Genomic DNA, 23,866 nt, shown 5'->3' with positions numbered 1-23,866 from the left:
TCTCATATATAAATATAGTTTCTAAAAATTTGGGGGGCGAGGCCACTATATATTTGCCCCCTCTAAGTCCGTCCTTGGCTGTAGAGTCGCTGAAATAAACTATCTTGTTTATTTACAAGTGAGGTTTGGAAGTGTCCGGAAAAATTTTTTGTGAAAATAAATTGTGGTGGAAATATCTTTGAGCATACAATAAAAGCCAAATTGTATGTATTATTACTTTATTAGAGATAACTTTGTAAGTTGGTTTCAAGGCTACTTTAATAAGGTTCCGGCTATAAGTATTTGTAATTTTGCGTTGATTAGTTTTATTTTTTTAATTTAGTTTCCAACTAGTTGAATGTGAGATAGGTTCAGTAGAGGCTTTTTCTTTGGTGCAACATTAACATGCTCTTTTAATCCATGCACAAGTAGATGCCATTAAAATCATTCAGGAATATAATGAAGTAGTCGTCTACCTATAGATGGATAGGTTAGCAGTTATTCCAAGAATTGTTAATAAAAGGACAGATTAGCTTGCAAAGAAAGTGGCATTTTTTTTATTATTAAGTTACAACCTCGATCCAAACAGAAAGAAGAGTTTTAAAAATGACGTATAGTTCATTATATATACTCGTTTGATAATGCCATCAAGGCGATAGAAACACCAAATGTTTCCCCCCAACATGAATAAAAACAAAGAGTCTTACATCACAACAAAAGCTAAAAGCAAATCAAAAGAATCAAAATACTAACACTGAAAAAAAACTTGGTAATTACGGTGATTTTTTAAATTTATTACGGCGATTTGAACCGTCATTATTATTTTGAAGGGAGCTCAAGAAAAATCGCCATAATTTGAAGTGTCATTTGGTTATTATGGCAGTTTTTAAAAAACCACCACAATTATCTGGTTAAAACGGTAGTTTTTGAGTTGGGTTAAAATAGCGGTTCAAATCGTCGTTATTTCCAGATAAAACGTCATTTTTTTGTTGGTTAAAATGGCGGGTCAAACTACCATTATTTCCAGATAAAACGGCGCTTTTTGATTGGTTAAAACGACAGTTTTAAACCATCATTATTTCCAAATAAAACGATTTTGGTTGGTTAAAATGACGTTTCATGTTGTTTAAAATAGCAGTACTTATTGTTTAAAAATGGTAGTTTAAAATCACTGTTTTTACCGAGTTAAAATGGTATTTTAATTGTTTAAAATGGCAATTTCAAGCTGCCGCTTTTACCAAGTAAAAGTGACAATTTTTATCGTTTAAAAAGACAATTTTAATTGTCGTTTTTACTACGTTAAGCAAATAATTTTTTGTTTAAAATTTCACAATAACAAGAAATCATAACCCATAAATAAAATATTACATAACTCATAATATATTTAGTATTGAAAATCAAAAGTAATAACTCCTATACAAATAAAATATCAAACATAACATGATTTTTTAATTCTAAACAAGTAAACATAACATGTAGCTAAAGATCATAGAACACGAAATTCATATGGAAATGATAAAATAAAAAGATGTTGGGAAAACAATCTTCACAATTTATATAGTAGTATGATTCAATTTACATGGTAACTTTAACAAAAATAATGAACAAGGAAAGAAGTAAAAAGGAGTACGAAGCACCCTGGCTTTTAGATAGATGTAAAAATAGATTCTTTTCCTCCAAGCATTTGAATAATAGCTTCCACGAGTCTGACGTGAAAATAGATTCTTTTCCTCCAAGCATTTGAATAATAGCTTCCATGAGTTTAATATCATTATCACGCTTTGCAATTTCTTCTTGCTTTGCATGTAACTCTTCCAGATGAAGCTCAAACATCTCTGCAATGAAAATCAAATGTTATCTTGCTCATAATAAGAGACAAGCAGAGTTGCATTCAATTTCTGACTGTGAATCCTTTCAAGTAATATATTGAACTTCAGGTATATTGAAGTTCCCTGTGAATCCCTACAGAGTTGCATTCAATTTCTCAATATATTGAACTTCAAGTAATAGAACACCTTTAATATTTGTAAACATGATACCATACCATTTTCTGAAGAATAAAGCCTAGTCCATATGGACACAGGAAAAGATACTTGAACACCTTTGCAACAACAAATTATATTCATGATCTTAATTTATATAACTCATTTTATGCCTTAGCATCGTAGAGTGCAATAAGTGCATTATTACTAAATGTTTGCATCATTTTATGCCTTAGCATCACAGATTTTGTAACAATCTATTACTTAAAAATTTAGAAAATTTGGGAACAAAACTGTTCACCCTTCCAGTCTAGTCTCTGGAATGAAGATTTTGTATCACATTTACCCCAAACCAAAAATTTCTGCTTATATGAAACGGTCAAAATATTTCATGTGAGAAGCTGGCCAGACAGCACTCAAATATCAAATAGCACCAGTAGAGAAAGAGCCACAAATGTGTTACTCATACCTTGAAGGAGAAAAATGCTCCACTCCTAAATCCTCATCCCAAAGAAAGGCATGATCATAAATAGACACTATATCAGAATGCAGAAATCTTTTAGCAAATCACCTGACAAAAACCAAATTGATATTATAAGTTTAGAAAATAAACCATGCAACAAATGCAAGTTTACATCTCAGGAAACCACCACAACAAAGAAGGCAATGGTACATTGCTCAATCATCATCTATAAACTAATTACTAGCACCAGCACCTCTAATCTCAAATCAATAATATTTTCTCAGATATATTACATGCACCAGCACCTCCAAATTCGAACAAATAGACTAATTACTAGCAATTAGTTCCCTTAAAAGGTTTTGTTCTAATGGTATGAAAATGCAAGTATGCTTGGAAAAAAGTAAGAACAAATTTCTTGCTTTACGAGGAAGAAAGACCAAATTTATTTATGAGGATATGTTAATATCATTCTTGGCATTAGTCACGTGTTTGCGGTTAAGGCTAAGAGTGGCTAGTGAAGGTAATTAGTGTGTGCATTCATTGCGGTTAAGGCATTATTTTTTACTTCTTGGCACATGTCCTTATGTTGTTTCACCTTATATGGCATCAACATTATGCTTTTGTTTAATACCAACTGGAACAGTCAACAAGTTATGGTTGGTGTAAACACTAGTCTGAAATTTAATATTCAAGATTAGTTACTGAAGCAATTCAACTTTTGAAAAATAATTTTTAAAATGCCCATTAGGATTTACAATAGAACTAAAAACTGTGAAAAAACAGTGCAAAGATGCTAACCTTTGACCTCAAACTACTTCTTAACCACAAGGGCCTTAACTCAAGATTTGAATTAGCATGTATTATACCTTGCAGCAGGGCTCTCAGCTTCCCTGAAGTTGTAGAATATCCCTAGAATGCCATCAAAAGTACCAATAGATAAGAAAAACAAATAGACATATATTTGAGGTGAATTACAGAATAATAGTAATAACCAAACAAAACAAAGCTATTGGCAAGTGCACAGTGCAAAACATGCCTTTGGTAGCACAGTGCACTGTGATCTAGTTCTTGTAGTATCAAAGGCATGAGAAGCTGCAGTAGCAACTGAAGCTGACAATCCAGCAGCAATACTAACAAATAAAGGAGACAAGGGACCAACTTCTTCATCTGACCTGATTCAAGAGAAGCACATTTGAACAAAAAAAGCAACTAGATTAAATTGGGAGTCAAAAATAAAAAAAATACAAAGCACAAAAGGTTTGAAGTTCAGATCACAAATTTCTATAATGACCAAACTAGAGATGCAGGGTTCACATGCATTAATCAAGTGAAATGGTGGACAAAATTGAAACCGAAATTTTGCAAAAAATCAACATTCAAAAACCAAGCTTTATCCTACTAAGTGGCAATGTTTATGTGTTCAATGAATGATAGTGGAGTGACTATCAAAAACCAAACAATCAGGCATCGGCAATACATTTGAACACAAAGACCTTTTTCTACTGGCTCCGGGTAAAGATTTCAAATTTAATAGCTCAATTATGAATGCCTTGGCTTGTGAGTTAGAAGTAAATCTATATATCAATATATAAACAAAAAGAAAGAGAGTAAGAGGGTAAAATACCTGTGCAGAAGACTCTAAATAGCTTTTTATTTTGTGCTGCTAGTTTTAGAACTTCAAAGACAACCCTTGAAAATCCATGGACTAAAATTGTACAGTTTTATGAAGAGGGACATATAGTCACTTGGAACAAAGCAATACTAGTTTCTTATGTGAGTATTTCCTAAAAGGCTGAATCATAAAATGCTATTTACCACACAATTGATTTGCAGAAAAAATATAGGAATTACCCTTATAAAAGGCAGTGATGATTTCATAGACCCTAAATCGAGCTCCGAGACCAAGAATCCTTCCAAGTACTAACGATATATAACCACTAAACTGACCTGAAATGCCTCAATTACAACATGATATATGAGCTATGATGTATGCTGAGTTTGCGCCTTGACCAGTTATATCACCCATATTATCCATCCATAGAGAACTTAACGTTCGCATTTACACAATTCCCAATCTCTTTAATATATATATATATATATATATATATATATATATATATATATATATATGAAACAAAACAAGGGTCCAAATAAGTTCAATTTCTACCATGATAAAACATAGCATATAATATATTTATCACCTCTATTCCTTTTCCTGGAGACTTTTCTGAAAATAATGATACTATATCATCCAAAACATCATACACGACAAACAGCGAAGCTTCAAGCTCCAACTTACCAGCTTCAATCTTTGCCAGATCTAATACCTGGTTTATAAGTGACAACAAAGCTTTTCTACTTCCCTGTGCCATTCTCACATACTCCACTTAGTATTTACAAGCTAAAACACAAATATACTACCAAAACCTCACAGCACATTGAAAAAATAAGAAAATCAAAATATACAGTTCACTTTTCTCCAATAATAACAAATTCAAAAAAGCTTAAAAATTAGTACCAAATGAATAACAACAAAAATCACAAGGAATTTATATCCACGTATTCACGCACTCTCATGTTTCAATTGAATTGGCAAAAAATCTAGCAAAGCAGAGAAATAATTCATACTTTGAACCCTAGAATGTGAAGAAATAGCGAGTTGAACTGCTGATCCGGAACAAAAGGGAGACACTGAAGATTTGGCAGGGAGGACATAGAGGACGACAAGGAGGAAGCCGGAGGAGATCGTCGCTAGAGGAGATGTCGGAGGAGGGAGATCGTCGCTGGAGGAGACGTCGGAGGAGGGAGATCGTCGCTGGAGCAGACGTCGCAGGAGGAGATCGTCGCTGGAGCAGACATCACCGGAGGAGATCGTCGCTGGAGCAGACATCGCCGGAGGAGATCGCTGTTGGAGGAGATCTTCGCTGGAGGAGATATCACCGAAGAATATCGCCGTCGAAGGAGAATGCAGGAGGAGATCGCATAGTGTTTCAACTTTTTGCTCGAACACGGTAATACAGGGTAGCGTTTTTGAAACGAGGCTTTGGTCAATTTGTGCATTTTAAATATACTTAATGACAATGGCCGTTCAAACCCGCCAGAATTACCGAAAACCGCCACAAAATATGAATGAACTATGGCAACAACAAAATGACGTAATATCTAAATATTATGGCGGTTCTTAAGAACTGCCGTAATACAAATTTCATTTTAAACTCTTTTTTTGTAGTGTAACATCCATCTAAATCATGGTCTCTAACCTTCTATTGTCTACTATAAAAATCACCTCATTCAGTGAGCTTTATGCAGCAGTAAACTTAAACCTTGAAGACTAACAAATAACAAATGTATTCTTCTCGACAATGGAATTTAAAGATGACCCGCATATCAATACAACATTAGCTACTATGATCTAGTACCTTTTTCAATCATCTATTCAATCCCACATAAACTTAGCCTTTTGTTTTACTCCCTGAATCCACCATAATCACGCACCACTAGTGATGATTACACCATGTAATTCTTATAGTTTCATTACCTTTTGTAATGTTTTCTCCAACTTTGATATCAATCTTGCACAATCTATTACATTAGGCGGTAAGTTAACCAAGTTCACTAATTGTATCATTAATTTATCATAGTTAAAAATTTGTTAGATGTATGATTAAAAAGTAACTACAGTAGAGTTATAGTTAGGTACTCTGAGTTACAGTGTATATATAGCAACTCTTGTAATGAGTCTCATTTTTGAGATGCTATATTTTACTTCAGCAAGTTTATCTTTGACTTTTTTCCTTTCTCTCTTTGCCTCTCTTCTCTCATCATTATTGAGTTTCTGTAACCTCGAATTGATCGTGCTCACGCTTTTGTCATCGTGCGATGAGCGTGGAGGTTGCATCTGTGAAGAGAATTTGAGAATGCGAGGAAGAAAGACGAAGTTCTTGTTAAGGGTTCCCGATTCGGCCCATCTATGGCGAATGAGGAACAAATAGAGGATCAAGGATCAGACATGGAAGATGCGTTCTCTCCGAGTGACTTTCAAAGCATCACGAAGCTCTTAATTCAACTCTCCAAACTACAACACTTTCTAACTCGTCGGAACAAGCAGAATCAAATGCCTGTGAATCCATATATGAATAGTCTTTACTACTTGCATCCAGGTGAGAATCCTGGAGCCTTGATTGTGAATGTTACCTTAAATCCTTCCAATTATCATGCTTGGTTAAGAGCGATGCGACTTACTTTGAGATCGAAAAATAAATTTGAATTTGTTGATAGTTCTTTACCTAAACCCGATAAGAATCATCTGAATTATCTTGCTTAGGAAATAATGCAACACGTATGTACTGTCTTGGATAAATTTGTCTCTTCATAGCGAGATTTCTCAAAGTGCTATGTGGAGTGAGTCAGCGCATGATGTTTGGAATGATCTGAGTCATAGATATCATCAGGGAGATGTGTTTAGAGTGGCTGAACTAGAACAGGAACTGTATGCGTTAAAACAAGGTGACTTTAGCATAACAACCTATTTCATTAAGATAAAGGCAATTTGGGAAGAACTTGACAATTTTCAATCGATTCCGAGCTGTTCTTGTGGAATCGTATGTTGCGGTGGATTAGGTGTGATGCGAGGTTACTGGAAGAATAGAAAGTTAGTAAGACTGCTCCGAGGCCTCAATGAGGAATATAGTCATGTGCGTTCTCAGATCATGATTTTAATACTAATGTCTAATGTCAACACTGCTTTCTCAATGCTCACTCAACAAGAAAGATAGTTACACTCTACTGACGCTATTGAAGCTCACGCTTTAATCAGCTCCTCAGATATTATCGAAAGTGGAAAGTCAATTCCATTTTCCAATAGTAGTAACTATAGAGGCAGAGACTATTTTGGTAGAGGAAAGGGCAGTAGAGGAGGAAGAGGACATCCTAAAGTGTGTTCTTTCTGTCACAAAACATGCCATTTGGTGGATACATGCTATAAACACAACTAGAAAATGGCTTAATACAGACAGATTTAGTCTTTATTATAGACGGATTTTTGGTTACCGACGAAATTACTGACGGATTTTGTCCCTCTGTAAAAGTCCCGTCGGAAATTATTTACCGACAGATTTTTTTCCGTCGAAAAATTACCGACGGATTTTTCCTCTGTAAATTCTCCATCCATTTCCCGAAGACGACGAACTTTCCGACGAATTTTCCGTCTGTAATCACAGACGAAAAATAATTACAGACGGATTTTCTGACAGATTTTTTTCTGTAATTTGAACTTTGAAAAATCATCTCACACTCTGATTACAGACAGAAAATCCGTCTGTAAATCCGTCAGTAAGGTAAAATAGAATTTTTTTTATTTTTCTAATTAAAAAATAAACTTATTTTCATACAAAATAAATATAAATTTAATACAAATTTTTATCTAATTTGTATTCGAATATTTATAATATTTCAAAAAAATAAACAAAATCATCATATTATCAAACTAAAAGAAAAGTACTATAAACAAGCAAGTCAATATAATTCAAAACATAAACAAAATGTATTGACCATCAACTATAATTCCTAGTATATTGTTCAACCATACTAAAACTATCAGCTATAGTCTTCAGTGTCATTTTCATCCTCATCATCATCATAGTCCTCATCCGAAGACATTGAGGGTGGCGGTGGTGGCGGTGGTATTGGAACTGCACTAGAATTACTTGACGCTCTAACTTTCTCATAATAGCTAACATAAGCCTCATTCCATCTCTTATATTTCAGCTTTTCCTTCTTGGCCTTTCCAATTGCCTGTTCCAACTTTTCTAACTTCTTTTGAATCTTTTCCAAAGGAGCTAAGCGTGTATCTAACAACTTACTAATACGCTCATCTGTTTGTTGAGTAACACGCTGAAAAAGCTCTTCATTGAGATTATGAATCTGTTCTCGCAAATTAGGAACAGAATTTTAATTTCTTGGTGCTCTTCCAGATACAGAATTGGCAGAAGTGGTTCCAGACTTGAGAGTTAGAAAAGAATGACCATTTTCCGTAAACTCGATTCTTTTTTTGCCCACCACACACTTCCTCCCAAATCAAGCCTTCATCAATTGGTTGTAGCTCCATTCCCTGTGCTTGAGCCTCGGCATGTTAGGCCTGAACTTCTGCCAACTTTTTTATAAACTTCTCCTATTGCACAATGATTATATCAATTATATTATTATTATTAAGACAAATAACCATACATATCACAGTGCAGCAAATGCAGATTATAAAAAACCAAGCTGATGATTCTGTTGACTTTTGTAATTGAGATAGCTTAGTTATAAGCTTCTTCAACAAGGTTTAGATTACAGAGAAGTAAAAAGATTCATTTGATGATGGGTTAGTATTTGATAAACCCAATCCACACTAACTAATAACCCAAATATACAAAGTAAGTGTGACATGGTAGATGGGCGTATTCAAGGCTCTAACATGGTATCCTATGCTAATCATATCATCATATATATCAAAGAAAGAAAAATAATTGAAAATAAAAATAAGAAAGAGAAAGAGGGCACAGAAAGATAGATAGGTGGTGTGTGTATGTTCTTTGCATGCAATGGCCATGTGCACGCGCATATGCTGTGGGGTGATCAATGAAAGCGAACACACCTTCAATTCATGCATCATCATATCCCACCATATGCCATATATATCCATCATTATTATCATTGTTTGCTACTGCCAATATTCACCATGCATATATCTATAATCTCTTCTCTTATTTTGGTAGAACTATTTTTATAAAAAAACTTAACTCGTTAGGTAAATGCTGATAATTACTCATATACTTAATATTTTTTTTTGTGGGACAACAAAATTAAATTCTACATATTTTCATAATATATATATATATATATATATTTTGATATTATATCATGATATTTTTTTTAATTAAACTGATAAAAAAATATATTAATAATTATATATGTGACAGATTTAGACAATCAACTTTTTGGGATTTTACGTTCAGTTTAGATAAGCTTTAAAGAGAAACACAATCTTGTTCAATTACTACATCAATTCAGTTTACATTTTCTGTTTTTAAAAGAGCTACCTTCCTGTTCTTCAATTCATCAATATTTATATTTCTCTTTAAAGAATTAAGATAATCACTAAAAATATATATGCGCATATAAATATTCAAGTGGCAGCATGTCATTAATTTAACATTTATGTTATATCTCACATGAGTGTCTTGAGAGCGCTTGTCCACCCATTTAGACTTGTCACATTAATTACTAAAAACTCAGGTTTAATACCCCCTCTTGTTGGATTCAACCTATCATACATCCACACTCGATGGTGCCAAGACATTTCTTACGAATTCGATATTTTTAGTACTTATAAATCATCCAACACAAGCAACATTTCATCTATCATACAACATCCTATCAATATTTAACCATATCAATATTTTCAATGCAATACATGCAACAACACAACACAAGTAATATTTCATTTATCATACAATACCATAGAAATCAATGAAGTTTACAACACAAGAATTGCACTAACCTTAACTCCAAGCAAAAAAGTTGAAGGGATTGGACCAAAAATCTCTGAGCGAACACACAAATTAGTCTTCTAATAATCAACTACTGTGCAATGAGAGAGAGAGAGAGTGTGTGTGTGTTAGAGTATTATTTTTATAAAATCAACACACAAATTTATGAATATTTATAAAATAATATTTCAAGATTAAAGTAATATATATTTGACTAAAATATCTTTTATTAACTATATATAAAAAAAATTAAAGAAAAACCAAACGGATCTAAAACTTTTTTATTTATGTATCATTTTTAACTTAATTAAACAATTTTATCAATATAAAAGAGAAACCAAACGGATCTAAAACTTCAAATTCCCACGGAACCATAACCCTATGAAATGGCTGCAGGAAACATATCAGATACATACATAGATAAAGTAGTATTGATTTCCTATAAAATATAAATGAAAGTTACTTTGGATTATTACACAAATTGAGAGTTAGATTTATGCATTAATAAAATAAAAAAAATAGATATACAAATCTAATTAATAACAAATCTGATAGTTTGATTTGTGTCTTCTACATCTTAGTTAAACACAATATACTTCAATAACATTGTAAAACACTGCCTTCTTTCTATATCAAAAATAAAAAAATGAGCATAAAATTCTAAGAATATATTTTAAAAGTATCAGTTATCTAAGACAGAAAATTGCTGGAAATGGCCCAATTCTTCTAACCAATATACTTAACATCCAGGCAGCTGAAAACACAAGTGAAATGCAAAGGATAACCTTTAATGAACCAAACTAACCAAGAGGATGAGAAACTTACTAGATTTCTATTTGAGTATATTTGAGTCCTTAGCAGATCAGTTTGAGGCCCAATTGCAACTGGTAGTAAAAGTAGAAGTAATACATTAGCCAAACAAGAGAGAAAACAAATTCGGAGATTCATATAAATCATCTAAAAGAAAACAGCGTGACAATAAGCAAGAGCAGCAAGCAAAGACAAGTTAGAGTAATATAATATTAAGCAGAACATGCAGCCAAGAAACGAAGCACATGTTCCTAACTGATATTTATTAAAGTGTAGTTATGTGTCACCATAAAAACCATCACCACTACAACAACAACTACTAAACATTGCATGGCTACATGAACCAAACAAAACAAGGTCATAGTATCCTGTCCTAAATCAAAATTAAATTTAAATAATTAACATTTAATCCCCTTTCAGATTTAAATATCTACCTTCTCACAATAATATAAGATGCTAATATAAACTATATTCCATGAAAAATCAAATATAGCTAGGGTAGAAGCAGAATGCCATGAAAAAGACAAGAATTTACGGATGTGGAGATAATTACAACACAGCTCACATCAACACCTTACATGCATGTATTAAAACTAGCTGAAGAGGGAAACTTTAGAACCCTAGGAGCTAGAGCCGTGCGATTCATGCGTACAAAAAATGAAATTGAGGAGAGAATAGACAAATTGTTGAGTAAGCAAACCTGATTATCAAAACAAGTAAGGAGCTTGAGATTAACAACATGCAGCACAGCAGCAGCAGAAGAGGGTAGTTCTTTTTTTTTTCAATTTTTTTAAAAATAATAAATAAAATAATTGAAAACATGGGACCATGCCTTTTAGATTCATTAACCCTAAATTCAATAACAAAAAATCAAAATACTATACAAAATCAATACAAGAAATAGCTTAGATCTTCATCTCTTTAATTAGCCATTGATATACCATAAAAATATATATAGGATTAACACCAAAATGAAAATAAAAAATAAAGATCCTAATAAATACAAGAATTAAAAATTGAATTATTAAAAGGTTTAGAAGCTGGCTCTCTTAAGAGAAGTAAGGGTAATCTTAGAGTCCAAGGGTGAAGTTCCAACTTGAATCTCAAAGGAATCATAACGAAGGAAGAGTTCAACAACAAGAAGCCTTGAAACAAGCACAACAAAATCCTTCCCAGCACATTGCTTGTTGGAAACACTGGGATTTTCGGTTTCAGGACCATTGGACCAAATAACATACTTCAACAGCTTCTCCCAATAACATTTGCAACTATGTTTCTCTGATTGATTCTCTTATTCACACCAAGGATGGAATGGACTTCATCTAATATAATACCATTGCATCACTTTCCATCAATCCAAAAAAAAAAAAAGTCTAAATAAAAAGCTAAAATAGTAGAAAAAGATATTATGGAGAATTTTGAGAGCAAATCCTCCATTGCCAACACATTTTTACAAAATTTGGAATTTTAAAATGCTAATACCTGGGTCCTTGATTTGATGGTTTTCCAATGAAGAGATAACGAATGCCTGCAGCACGCTTAGATATATGATAATAAAGGCCTGTAAAAAATGGGGGAAAATGGAATGCATGTAGAGAAGTTATTTCTGGAAAATTTATCACCTCAATGAGCCTATCGAGCAAAAAGATCACCTTTAAAGTAGAACAACATTAGATTAGCACAAAGAACCAGTGTACCAACTCATGCACAAAAGGCAGCATCTGGTGGCAGGGTATTAAAACTTTATTCAGTAAAAGCAAAATATTCTTTTAGACAAAGCCAGTTCAAACTTTGTAAGCTTAAGCAAACATACAGCTCCAACAAAAGAAGAAAATAATCGGGTTTCATACAAGGATCAGCCAAGTATAATTTAAATTGTGAGTTCTGACTTCTCATACAATTTTGAAGGGAGAACAAATAGTAGAACAGTATATAACTGTAACAGTTTTACAAAAATTATTGAGGATAAATATACCACAGGCCATCGCTGAACCACATGCAACCAAAAACCACTCAGTTTTTGCTTCAATCTTGAAAGAGTTGTACTATATTGTCCTGATGTTGAAGGACTAACCGCAGAGTCCTGTGAACTTCGGCTCCTGTAGCACTTTCACCATAACTCTCAACAAACTCTGAATCAGCAAGGGCAGTGCCACGGGAAGCAATTCATGAACTGTCAAATAAACAATCAAGTCATCACAAAACTTGACACACAGTGGCTCTTTCATGGTGAATAATCAAAGAACTCGATGAGTTAATCCAAATTTAGGAGAAACAGGCAAACACAGAGATTAAATCACAAAATCGAAAATAAAATCACAAAATCAAAGGTAAACGCTAGCTTAATCCTAAATAAAAAATGGCGAGGAGCAGAGAATCAGAAACAACGCACGGCGAGGAGGGGAGGAACCCTTCGCGACGACGATGCCACGAGCTAAACTCAGAACTTCGTGCGATGGCGAGGAGAGGAGGAACGATGCGAAGAGGGCCGAGTAGAGTTTCTCCAGATGACGAAGGCACCCACGGTCTGTCCCCGCCGGCGGCGACAGCACCTTCTACCGGAGGAGAAGAGTTCGAGGGATGAGGGCGAAGAGTTCGACAGCACCTTCTACAGCAACGTTCGAATGGAGTGTGAATAGGTGGTGATAAAATTAGGGTTACCTCAATATTTCCGACAGAAAATTTAAATTACAGATGGATTTTTTGTCTGTAATAATTTAATAAAACGCAGCATTTTGTCTATTTAATTATAGACGGATTTTTTGTCTGTAACCATTTCCCACGGAAAAAAACTTAATTTTTCCGACGGAATTATCGATGGATTCTCTTTTCCGTCTGTAATTTATGCTAATTCATTTTTTTTTGTTTTCCGACAAAAAATCCCTCTGAAATTCCCTCTGAAATTCCCTCTGTATTTCCGTGGGATAAAATCCGTCGAAAATATCCATCTGTAATAACTAGTTTTCTAGTAGTGAGAAAGCATGGCTTGCCTCCACACATGAAGCAGTAACGATCTGTGAACTGTGCCAATGCTTTGTTGCTTGGAGAGAATTGTGATGAGTCTGGTGTAGCTTTGCCTGATTCAACTTAGAAGCCACACGGTAATCTACAACACATGCTGCTGTCTCAAGAACAAAAGGAAGCTCTAATTGCAATTCTCCAACAAAGTGATAATACTTAATGAAAATTACAAATCAAGCCATCACTACATGTTCACAACCCCAATCATAGTCAGGCATATCTCACCACATTCTGTCCATGAGTCCCCATGTTTCTAAGGTCATATTTTCAAAATATTGTTGTTCAAACTCTTGGGTTTTCGACAGTAGAGCAACCGATCATGTCACTTTCTTAGTTACCAACATATAAAACCAGTTCCTGTCACACTCCTGGATAGTAGCAAGGCCTTAACTAGGATAGCCGGGACTGTTGTATTTTCTAACCAATTGTATCTCACGGGAGTCTTGTATGTTCCTTGTTTTATTTTCAACTTACTATCAGTTTTCAAAGCCACAAAACTTTTGCATTATCATTTTTCTAATACTGACAAAGCCTATGAAATACAGAACAAGAATACTTAGAAGATGATTGGATTTTCTAAGAAAATTGGAGACCTTTAGACATTGTCGAATCTAACACCACATCCAACGTTACCTCTACCAAGAAGCATCATTGCATCCACCATGCATTCCCATACTAGGCTTACTAATGACAAAATAGATCATGCTCATATAGTCACACCTGATTTAAGGGAAAATTTAGTCCATAATGCATCCAGTTTACATATAGATATAGGGAATAAATCAAATGACATAGCCAAATTGTGCCACTAAAGATTAGGCCATGTACTTGCAAAGAAAATGATTACTATAAAAAAATCATTCTTCCATTACTTGTTCAAAATACAATGATCATCGCTATATTTTGACAATCATAGATGATAAGAGCCGATTCACATGGGTATACTTTATGAAGCTAAAATTTGAAACTCAATCATTGATAAGGAATTTTGTAGCCTATGCTGAAACACAATTTGGAAAGAAAATAAAGACCATAAGGTCTAACAACGACCCTTAATTCAATTTGCCTACTACTTTCTATAACTCTAAAGCATGATTTATCAAATCTCATGTGTTGAAACACCACAACAAAATAAAATGGTGGAGTATAAACATTAAGACATACTTCGAATGACTAGAGGTTTCATTTTTCAATCCTCAATTTCAAAATCATTTTGGACTTTTGCAGTGGGACGTATTGTCCATTTGATTAATAGATTGCCAATGTCCATTTTAAATGATCAATCACCATTTGAAGTCTTATATTCTGTCGAACCCGATTTGATAAATTTAAAGGTGTTTGGATGTCTTGCTTTTATATGCACCAACACTAGACATCGAAAGAAATTGGATGCCAGATCAAGAAAATGTATTTTCCTTGGATATAGGCACAGTATCAAAGGTTTTGTTCTCTATGATTTGTATACACGAGAACTTTTTTTTTCAAGACATGCACATTTTTATGAACACATTTTTCCATTGAAAGGTTCTACGGCCATAACTCTAGTACCATTGTACATGACCCTAACCCTTTAAATGTCAATTTGAATTTAGATCCTTTTGATAGTATCTTGCATAATCATACTGCATCATCATCCAGTGACATTGCACAACATGATAACCATAGATTGGTCATTCACAACACTATGATGGCATCTGCATTGGCATCACCACCACCTTTTAGTTGTGAATCTCCTCTTCAAAATCCCATACCACCACCATTAACCAATCTTCAACCGGAGCTTACAAAATCAACAAGAACACCATAACAGCTCAGATACTTACATGATTACCAATGTGCATTATCGTCATCCACAATAGCAAACTCAACATTTTTCAAGTATCATCTTTTAAATTTTGTGTCATATTCCAATCTCTCTCTAAAGTTTAGGTCCTTCTCCCTAGCCGTGTTTAGTGTCTCAGAACTGAAGACTTATGACGAGGCCGTGAAGTAGGATTGTTGAAAAAATGCAATTAAAGCAAAACTTCAAGCTCTTAAGAACAACAAGACTTGGACAATTACTCATTTGTCTCCTGGGAAGAATGTTGTTGACTCGAAGTGGGAGTTCAGAGTTAAATTCAATGCTGATGGGACAGTAAAAATGCATAAATCTAGGTTGGTAGCAAAGGGCTATACTCAATGTGCTGGCTTCGATTACTTTGACACTTTTAACCCCGTGGTGCGCAAGACCACACTCTAAGTCCTACTACCCATAGCAGTGCCTAAAAGGAGGTTTCTCTAACAATTAGACGTCAATACGACTTTCTTGCATGGTGACCTCCCTGAGGAGGTGTATATGAAGATGACTCAAGGTTTAGATGCTCTGGCTGGTTTAGTGTACAAGCTCAACAAGTCCTTGTATGGACTCAAACAAGCGATACGCTAATGGAATACCAATTTAGTTTCAGTTCTATCCGAGTCTGGCTATACCCAATCCAAGTCATATTATTCACTTTATCTAAGCGAACACCTGGGGATTTACTACCATCTTAGTATACATTGATTGAGCGAATTAAGCAGATTTTGGATGTTCATTTTTGCATCAAGGATCTTGGGAAACTTAAGTATTTTTTGGACATGAAAGTGGCATATAATACAAAAGATTTAGCTTTGTATCAAGGAAATACATCACTACTTTGTTAAAGGAATTCGGGATGTTAGATTGCAAGCCTATTTCCACACCTATGGATTATTCAAGTCACTTAGCTAAAGACATGGGCACCCTACTGGATGATCCCACACCTTATCGAAGATTGATTAGAAAGCTTCAATGTCTTATTAACACAAGGTCGGACATTGCTTTCGCTGTTGAAAAACTGAATCAGTATTTGGACTCTCCAACCACTACGCATCATAAGGCTATTATAAGAGTGCTAAGATATTTGAAGAATGCACCAGCGAATGGTCTTTTCTTTCATGTCAACACTGATTTCACGTTTACTGATTTTACCGATGATGATTGGACTACATGTTCCGATACAAGACGATCCGTTTCGGGCTACTATTTCTTCTTAGGCATCACTTTGATCTCTTGAAAGAGTAGCAAGAAGCAAACTATGTCTCAATCTGCCTCTGAGGCCAAATACTGAGCACTTGCGAATGCCACATGTGAAGGTCTTTGGTGTTGAGGTTGTTGCAGGTTCTTGGAGTTGATCATGATCAGCTTTTCACGCTGTACAGTGACAGCCAATTCACTCTTTATATGACTGCTAATCCGGTATTGCACAAACGAATCAAGCACATTAAGACAGATTGTGTGTGATAAAGCCAATGAAGGAATTCTCAAACTGCTGTCAGTTACCTCATCCAACCAAACAACGGATTTGCTTACAAAATCACTAGCTCCGGGTCCTTTTTAGTCTTGCTATGTCAAACTAGGATTGCTGGATATTCACACTCCTAGTTTGAGAGGATGTGTTAGTTAATATAGGTGATATCATCAACTTTGATATCAGCCTTGTACTATCTATCACATTAGGCGGTTAATTAACCAAGTTCACTAACTGTATCACTAATTTACCTTAGTTGGAAATCTGTTTGATGTATGATTAGAAAGTAACTACGGTAGAGTTAGTTAGGTACTCTGAGTTACAGTATATATATATAGCAACTCTTGTAATGAGTCTCATTTTTGAGATGCTCTATTTTACTTCAACAAGTTTACCTTTCACTTTTATCCTTTCGCTCTTTGCCTCTCTTCTCTTATTGGTTTTTTTCTCTCACCATTATTGAGTTTCTGCAATCTCAAATTGATCGTGCTTACGTTTTTGTCAATCATCTCTTAAATTGTTGATATTGCTTCTTCAAGCATAAATTGAATGGTCATTTTCACTCTTTCCACATCTGTTGTCATACTATATTACCTACCATAAAAATTTACACAAATACACTAGACGAAGATAAGTTAATTTGAATTTATAAGATATCCTCTGACTGTTGTCATCTGTTTTTCCTAAATAAACTCTACCATACAACCATCATTGCATTTTTCTATCTCTAGAATACTTCTCATTTTTAATTTTATACCATTCAGATCAATGACCTAGAATTTCATGCGGAACCTCTTCTTTTTTGACTTTTTTATTCTCAAAAATTCTTTTATTTCTCACCTCTATATAGATCAAATAATTACAAATCACGTATTAATCTATTTCTTCTTTGAATATTTAATCATCTTTTGATTGTATCACACATCAAAAAGCGTTCAGGCTTTCTAGTCTAACCTAATTTATGTCATTTATTTATATTTTTTTACCACATTAAATCTATGTAATTGCAAAAAAAGACGATAATAATAAAAAAAATAAAAAAATAAAAATTTATTTTATTTAATATTATCTATTTTAATAATAATTAATAAATACTAAATAAAATAAATTTAGTATATTTTAACTGATTTTTTTAGTGTCTTCTAAACATTATGAGAAAGCAAGCATGGACTGATGTTAATTATGCGGATTGGCCGGAGACCCATGATCTTGGTCGTAGCATGAAATTAGATAAGTGTGGTCTGGAAGGTGTATAAAGTATAAACCTCTATTGTGTGTTACTCGTGTCTTTTGTTTTCTTCTTTTTGTTGTCTTCTTTTCTTTTCTTCTTTTTTTTTCTTTTTTTTTTTTATGTTTAGTACACGAGAAAAAAAAAGGCCTCTTAAATGCTGTTAAACGTACTTATTGAAAAATTAGATCTTTTAATTTTTTAAAAACACTCCAAAAATAATTTAAAAAGTTATATAGTTTATACTCAAATAAAAGAGAAAGTTAAACTTTTGATTGCTTTCAACATTTAAAAGACAAGAAAAAGTCGCGTAATAATTATGAATTTATCCAAATGAAGCCTTATTGTGCATCATTTTATATTTTAGCTGGCATAGGCATATTACAAGCTTTCTAATAGCAACTTATGATGGCAAGCAGTCCCATAGTTATTTTACGGTTTCGTCAACAAGAATTAATTAGGAGTTTTAAAATAAAAAAGTTATTGAAGAAATTAATAGTTTAAAAGTTTGTAATTTTAGAACCTTTATAAAAAAATTTAATTTTAATACATTGATAATGTAAAATATTTTATAAAATTGTGTAATTATATCTGTTTTTGTTAGATAATTATTTACACGATCAATAAAAATAAATTATTTTCAATATATATATAACTGTTTTATACAGTGTATTAAAATTAAATTTTTATAAAAATTCTTAATAAAACACTTATTTAAAAAACCTAATTATTTTTTCGTAATTGATAAAGAGAAAAGTTCATGCTCTAACACCCATATTCATGTTAATTTTGCAATTTTAGGATGTATGTTTGGATTACAGTTTGCAAACAAGAGTTTGCATAAAATTGATTTTGTAAAATTGATTTTAATGAAAAGTAGGTTTGGGTTAACATGATTTATATTCGGCAATCTTTATATCAAAATTGATTATAGTAAAATAAATGTTGTTTGGATTATACTACTCAAAATCATTTTTAGATAAAAAATTACTAAAAGAGACATTAATTTAAATAATTATTTTTATATACATGCAAAATCAGAACACTAATAGAAATAATATAAAAATATTTATCATATAAATAAATAAATATAATAAAAAATAAAAATATGAAAGAGAATACTATAAATTTTATAATGTCAAACAAAAAGAAAATATTCTATAATTTTTCTAGTATTGTCAGTGCTCTTTAATTTAGTATTATTTTGGACTATAAATTTTCATTATTTATGACTCTATTGTTATTTATAATAAATTTTTTATTTATTTTGTCCTTTTTTTATAAGATCATAATTTATATTATACAAAATTTTGATAATAAACGTAGTATATAATAATTACAATTACAAATTTTACAAATTCAGAATAAAAATAAAAAAAGCTAGTATGGAGATGGATGCAAAGAAAAAAAAGGCGTAAACTATCTTTTTCAAGCACAAGATTTTCTTTTTCAGACTACAAGGCAACTACCATCTGATGAGAGGAGGCTATGTGAGGGGGGGGAGCTTCCCGATCCTATGACCCTAGGGAGAAACCAAAAGGAGAAGAGGATTGTAGGTCCGAAAAGAAGGTCAAAAAAATTGGGGAAACAGGAGAGTTCTCAGGAGAAGTTGGTCTTCAACCAAGGCATGAAGACTAGATGGAGGAAAATGAAGCTGGTATGGAGATGGATGCTAATGAGGTGAGAGTGGAGGCAGTCAGGTCGAGATACTAAAGCAGGGTGGTACAGAAGGGGCAAAGAAGTCCTTTGCAAGTATAGTGAAGACTGGAAAGAATGACCAGGCAGCAATGAAAGTGCAGCAACCTAGAGAGGAAAATGCCTCTATTTCAATGGAGGAGGAAGAGGAAAGTGATGACGATGAGGAGATCATGATTGAGAAACTTCCAAATGGGCTCTACAATCTAGTCATAGGGGAGAGCATCAAATGTGAGATACGAAAAGAATGGTGGGAGTCCCTCATTGTGAAGCTTTTGGAAAGGAAAATTTCTCTAATAGCGATGAAGAGAAGATTAGAGATTTTATGGGGTAAAAGAGGTAGCATTGAGGTTATTGATCTAGGGTGTGAGTTCTTTCTTGTAAGATTTTTTAACTCAGAGGATTGGACTTTGCCTTTATGAAAGGTCCATGGAAAATTCTAGATCATTATCTCTCAATAAGACCATGAAAACCATACTTTGATCTAACCAAGGCAACTATTGATACTGTAGCAGCCTGGGTGAGGCTTCCAAGGCTTGCTATTGAGAACTATAATAGAACCATTCTAGAAAAGATTGGTAACATTATCGGACGAACCCTTAAGATAGATTCCAACACAGTAGTAGTTTCAAGAGAAAAATTGGCAAGACTCTATGTGGAGGTGGATTTGACTAAATCATTGGTGGCTCAATACCAGATTAATAGAGTGAACCATTCCATAGAGTATGAGGGATTGCATCAAGTATGTTTCTCATGTGGAAGAGTGGGAGATGAAAAAGAGAGTTGCCCTGTAAAGTGAGAGAAATCAGGTTCAGAGCTGGTCTGGTGCCCCTTCGGTACCACAGCAGGAGGAAGAAGGTAGGGATATTCTGGTCCACCAAAATTCAAACAAGGGTAAGGAGGTCATGAAGGAAAAAGGAGAGGAGTACGGTCCGTGGATGCTACTCCAACGACAGACACGTGGACGAAAAGGGATTAAAGTAGGCGAAGGTACAAGTAGTGGTGCAATTGGTGGAGGGAAAGCATAGGTGAGTGGGATGAATTCCAAATTTACTGTACTGCAGACAAAGGAATTGGAGAATGAGAATATTCCTCAAATGATGAATAAGAATCTTAATAGCGAGGAAGACCTAAGAAGAAAAGCGCTAAATGACAAAAAAGGAAAATCATTGCTGCAGCAGATCCACAAAGGTAAAGACTCTTGACCCAATCTTGGCCCAATATCTGCTACCCAACCCTCTAGATCTTTTTCTGCTCATAACAATGACCAAACCAGCAAACAGCCCAAAATCTTATCTAAAAGCCCAACTCATCCTACTCAGGTCCATAACCCATTAACCCCTGTTGAAACTACCCCTTCCCAACCCGTTCTAGCCTATTTTGATGAAAATTGGGCTAACAAAAACCCTGAAAGCCAATCCCTCTCTCATGGTATTCAGGAAACTCCTTTGGAATTCTATGGCCCTAATGAACCCCCTGACCCTGGTCAACCTTATTTTGAATCTCTGGACCCCGATTTAATATCTGAAGTGATGAAAAAAATTGAAGAGAAAGAAGAAGATGTCGTCGAAGTCCAAATGGAAGAACCTCCTATCATGGGAGAGGAGATGCAGTGTAACTAGCTAGGCGTTGCTAGGGTCTGGCTGTGTGTTTTCGGTTCACCTTTTTGTGGTTTTCCTAATAATAGTTCTAGCATAGAATGTACGAGGGATAGCGAACCAGGCGTCAATTCGTACCCTCAAGGAAATTTATAGACAGAAGAACCTAACGATCACTATGATTTTTGAACCTAGATGTAGTGGCGATAGGGCTACTCAAGTTGTTAAGTCGCTGGAATTTAGATATAGCTATAGAGAAGAAGCCTCTGGCTATAGCGGAGGGATCTGAATATTATGGAATAATGACTCTCTGAATATTAGAATCAAGGAATCTCGCTACCAATTTGTTCATATGGCAATCTCGATATGACGGCAGGATTTGGGATCTCTCTGCTATTTATGCCTGTCCCCAGGAGGCGCCGAGGAGAGAACTCTGGAAAAAACTTAAAATCATTTCTAGAAGTATAAATAACCCATGGTTGATTTATGGAGATTTCAACGAAATTGCACATGAGCAAGAAAAGAAAGGAGGGGCCTTATCAGACTCTCCTGCTTGCAGACGATTCCAAAATTGGATTAACGAGTGTAAGTTATTAGATCTGAGGTATGTTGGTACTTATTTTTCTTGGAAGGGAGGCCAAACGGATGGGATGGATAGAGTTTTCAAGAGGTTAGACCGAGCTTTGGCTAATGCGGAATGAAGAAGGGAGTTTGGAGACGCAAGGGTGGAGGTGTTGCCAAGAGTAAATTCTGATCACCATCCTCTTCTGATCATTCTTAATCCGGAGCGAATGGATATAGGGGATAAGCCTTTCAGGTATGAAATTATGTGGAAAACACAACCTGAGTTTAATACATTCCTTCTTTCATCTTGGAAAGGGAATCAAACCCTCCCGATGGCCTTATACCCGCTGACGACAAGTTTAAAAGAGTGGAATAAGCAAGTGTTCGGGAATTTGTTTAAAAAGAAGAGGAGAATTCTAAATAGAATCGCTGGTATCTAAAAGGCCCCATCCTACGGTCGAAATCCTTTTTTAGAGGAGCTGGAAGAAAATCTGGCTAAGGAACTGGAAAGTATTCTGGATCAAAAAGAGTTGATGTAGTTGCAAAAATCCAGACAATAGTGGATAGTAGATGGAGACAGAAATACGCGTTACTACCATACCAAGACAGCAACTCGGAGAAGGAAGAATCGTATAGTGAAACTGAGAAAGGATAATGGAGTTTGGTGTGAGGACCCGGAGGAAATAAAAATGTTAGCTATGGAGTTCTATAGGAACCTTTACATAGAAGAGAACAATGAGAACCCCCTTCTGAAGACGTCTCTTACCTACCCTCAGATGGAGGAACAACATAGGTTAGCTTTTCTTGTCACTCCCTCCTATTTGGACATCTATAAAGCAGTAACTAGCATATGATCCCTGAAGGCTCCTAGAGAAGATGGATTCCTAGCCATCTTTTTTAAGGAAAATTGACAACTGGTGAAAGACTCCTTTAATAGGTTTGTTATAAGCCTGTGGAATCAACCTAGTGAAATCAAAGGGATAAATTGTAAGCTTTACCTCGCGTTGTAAAGTAAAGGTTAATTAGAGATTACGACAGTTCTAAGCTCATACGTATAATATATAGAAAGAATTATTATAATCTAGAAGCCTGATGAAGGATATAGCTTGAAAACAGGATTTAAAAAGCACAAACGTACTAGCGAAGCTACTAACTTAAAGCACAAGGTATGGACAAGATATAGCAAAGATAATAGTAGTATATCATAAGAATCTAGTCACAGCTCGCAGAGTTTAAGCCGGCTAGTCATATACAGACCATACATGAAGCCATATAGTAAAAATAGCTTATACAAGTTTTGTTCTCTCCATACATGCCTCTAGGCTAAAACAAAATACAAAAGTGAGAGATGTATAGCAAAATAAATAAAAAAGACTCCAAAAGAATCTAAGATCCTCCGCTTCTGTCACCATCCAAACAACTCACAGAGGTGGTTGCGACCTGCATCTGAAAAATACAACAGAAATATGGTATGAGAACCAGAGGTTCTCAGTATGGTAACAGTACCCAGTGATGTAAGATATAAGACCTCGGGACATCAAAGGCAATCCTAGACTTCATATCCATCACAAGAATTCAATCTTAAGGCATACTAAAACAAATAAGCATAATTATATAAATCTTAGCATAAGCAAACTGGGTAATCTATCTTAGGAGATTTCTATTCTAACCAAACACCGCTGTCCC

The 23,866-nt window shown here is 34.3% G+C and overlaps 1 protein-coding gene and 1 pseudogene across 3 annotated transcripts; both read right to left on the bottom strand.

The window, feature by feature from the left end:
- Positions 1-1,510: 1,510 nt before the first annotated feature.
- Positions 1,511-5,464, bottom strand: LOC107627601 (uncharacterized). Of its 3 annotated transcripts, none has more exons than XM_021116136.2 (6): positions 5,053-5,464; positions 4,276-4,371; positions 3,461-3,596; positions 3,223-3,333; positions 2,431-2,532; positions 1,511-1,814 (listed from the first exon to the last, which is right to left on the bottom strand). In XM_021116136.2, the coding sequence occupies exons 1-4, from the start codon at positions 5,312-5,314 to the stop codon at positions 3,306-3,308; spliced, it is 522 nt and encodes a 173-aa protein (XP_020971795.1). In that variant the 5' UTR covers positions 5,315-5,464; the 3' UTR covers positions 1,511-1,814; positions 2,431-2,532; positions 3,223-3,305. The 3 variants fall into 3 exon arrangements, with proteins under 3 accessions (XP_020971795.1, XP_020971796.1, XP_088359817.1); XM_021116137.2 differs by having other exon boundaries at positions 3,291-3,333; XM_088503691.1 differs by having other exon boundaries at positions 2,431-3,333.
- A 2,555-nt stretch (positions 5,465-8,019) lies between these two features.
- Positions 8,020-8,530, bottom strand: LOC148575127 (uncharacterized; annotated as a pseudogene).
- Positions 8,531-23,866: the final 15,336 nt, after the last annotated feature.

The sequence above is a fragment of the Arachis ipaensis genome, chromosome B2 (assembly GCF_059453495.1).
Source record: "Arachis ipaensis isolate K30076 ecotype BB chromosome B2, ASM5945349v1, whole genome shotgun sequence".
NCBI lineage: Eukaryota > Viridiplantae > Streptophyta > Magnoliopsida > Fabales > Fabaceae > Arachis > Arachis ipaensis.
The sequence above is the reverse complement of the archived record's forward strand: the minus strand, read 5'-3'. Positions and strand labels throughout refer to the sequence as shown.

Excerpts from the sequence above, each read along its gene's own strand:
- LOC107627601 (XM_088503691.1), bottom strand. The coding sequence starts at position 5,314 with ATGTCTGCTCCAGCGACGATCTCCTCCGGTGATGTCTGCTCCAGCGAC. Across the intron at positions 4,372-5,052 it reads TTCACATTCTAGGGTTCAAA|GTCAGTTTAGTGGTTATATA; the intron begins GTATGAATTATT and ends GAGGCATTTCAG. Across the intron at positions 3,334-3,460 it reads AGTGCACTGTGCTACCAAAG|GGATATTCTACAACTTCAGG; the intron begins GCATGTTTTGCA and ends ATGGCATTCTAG.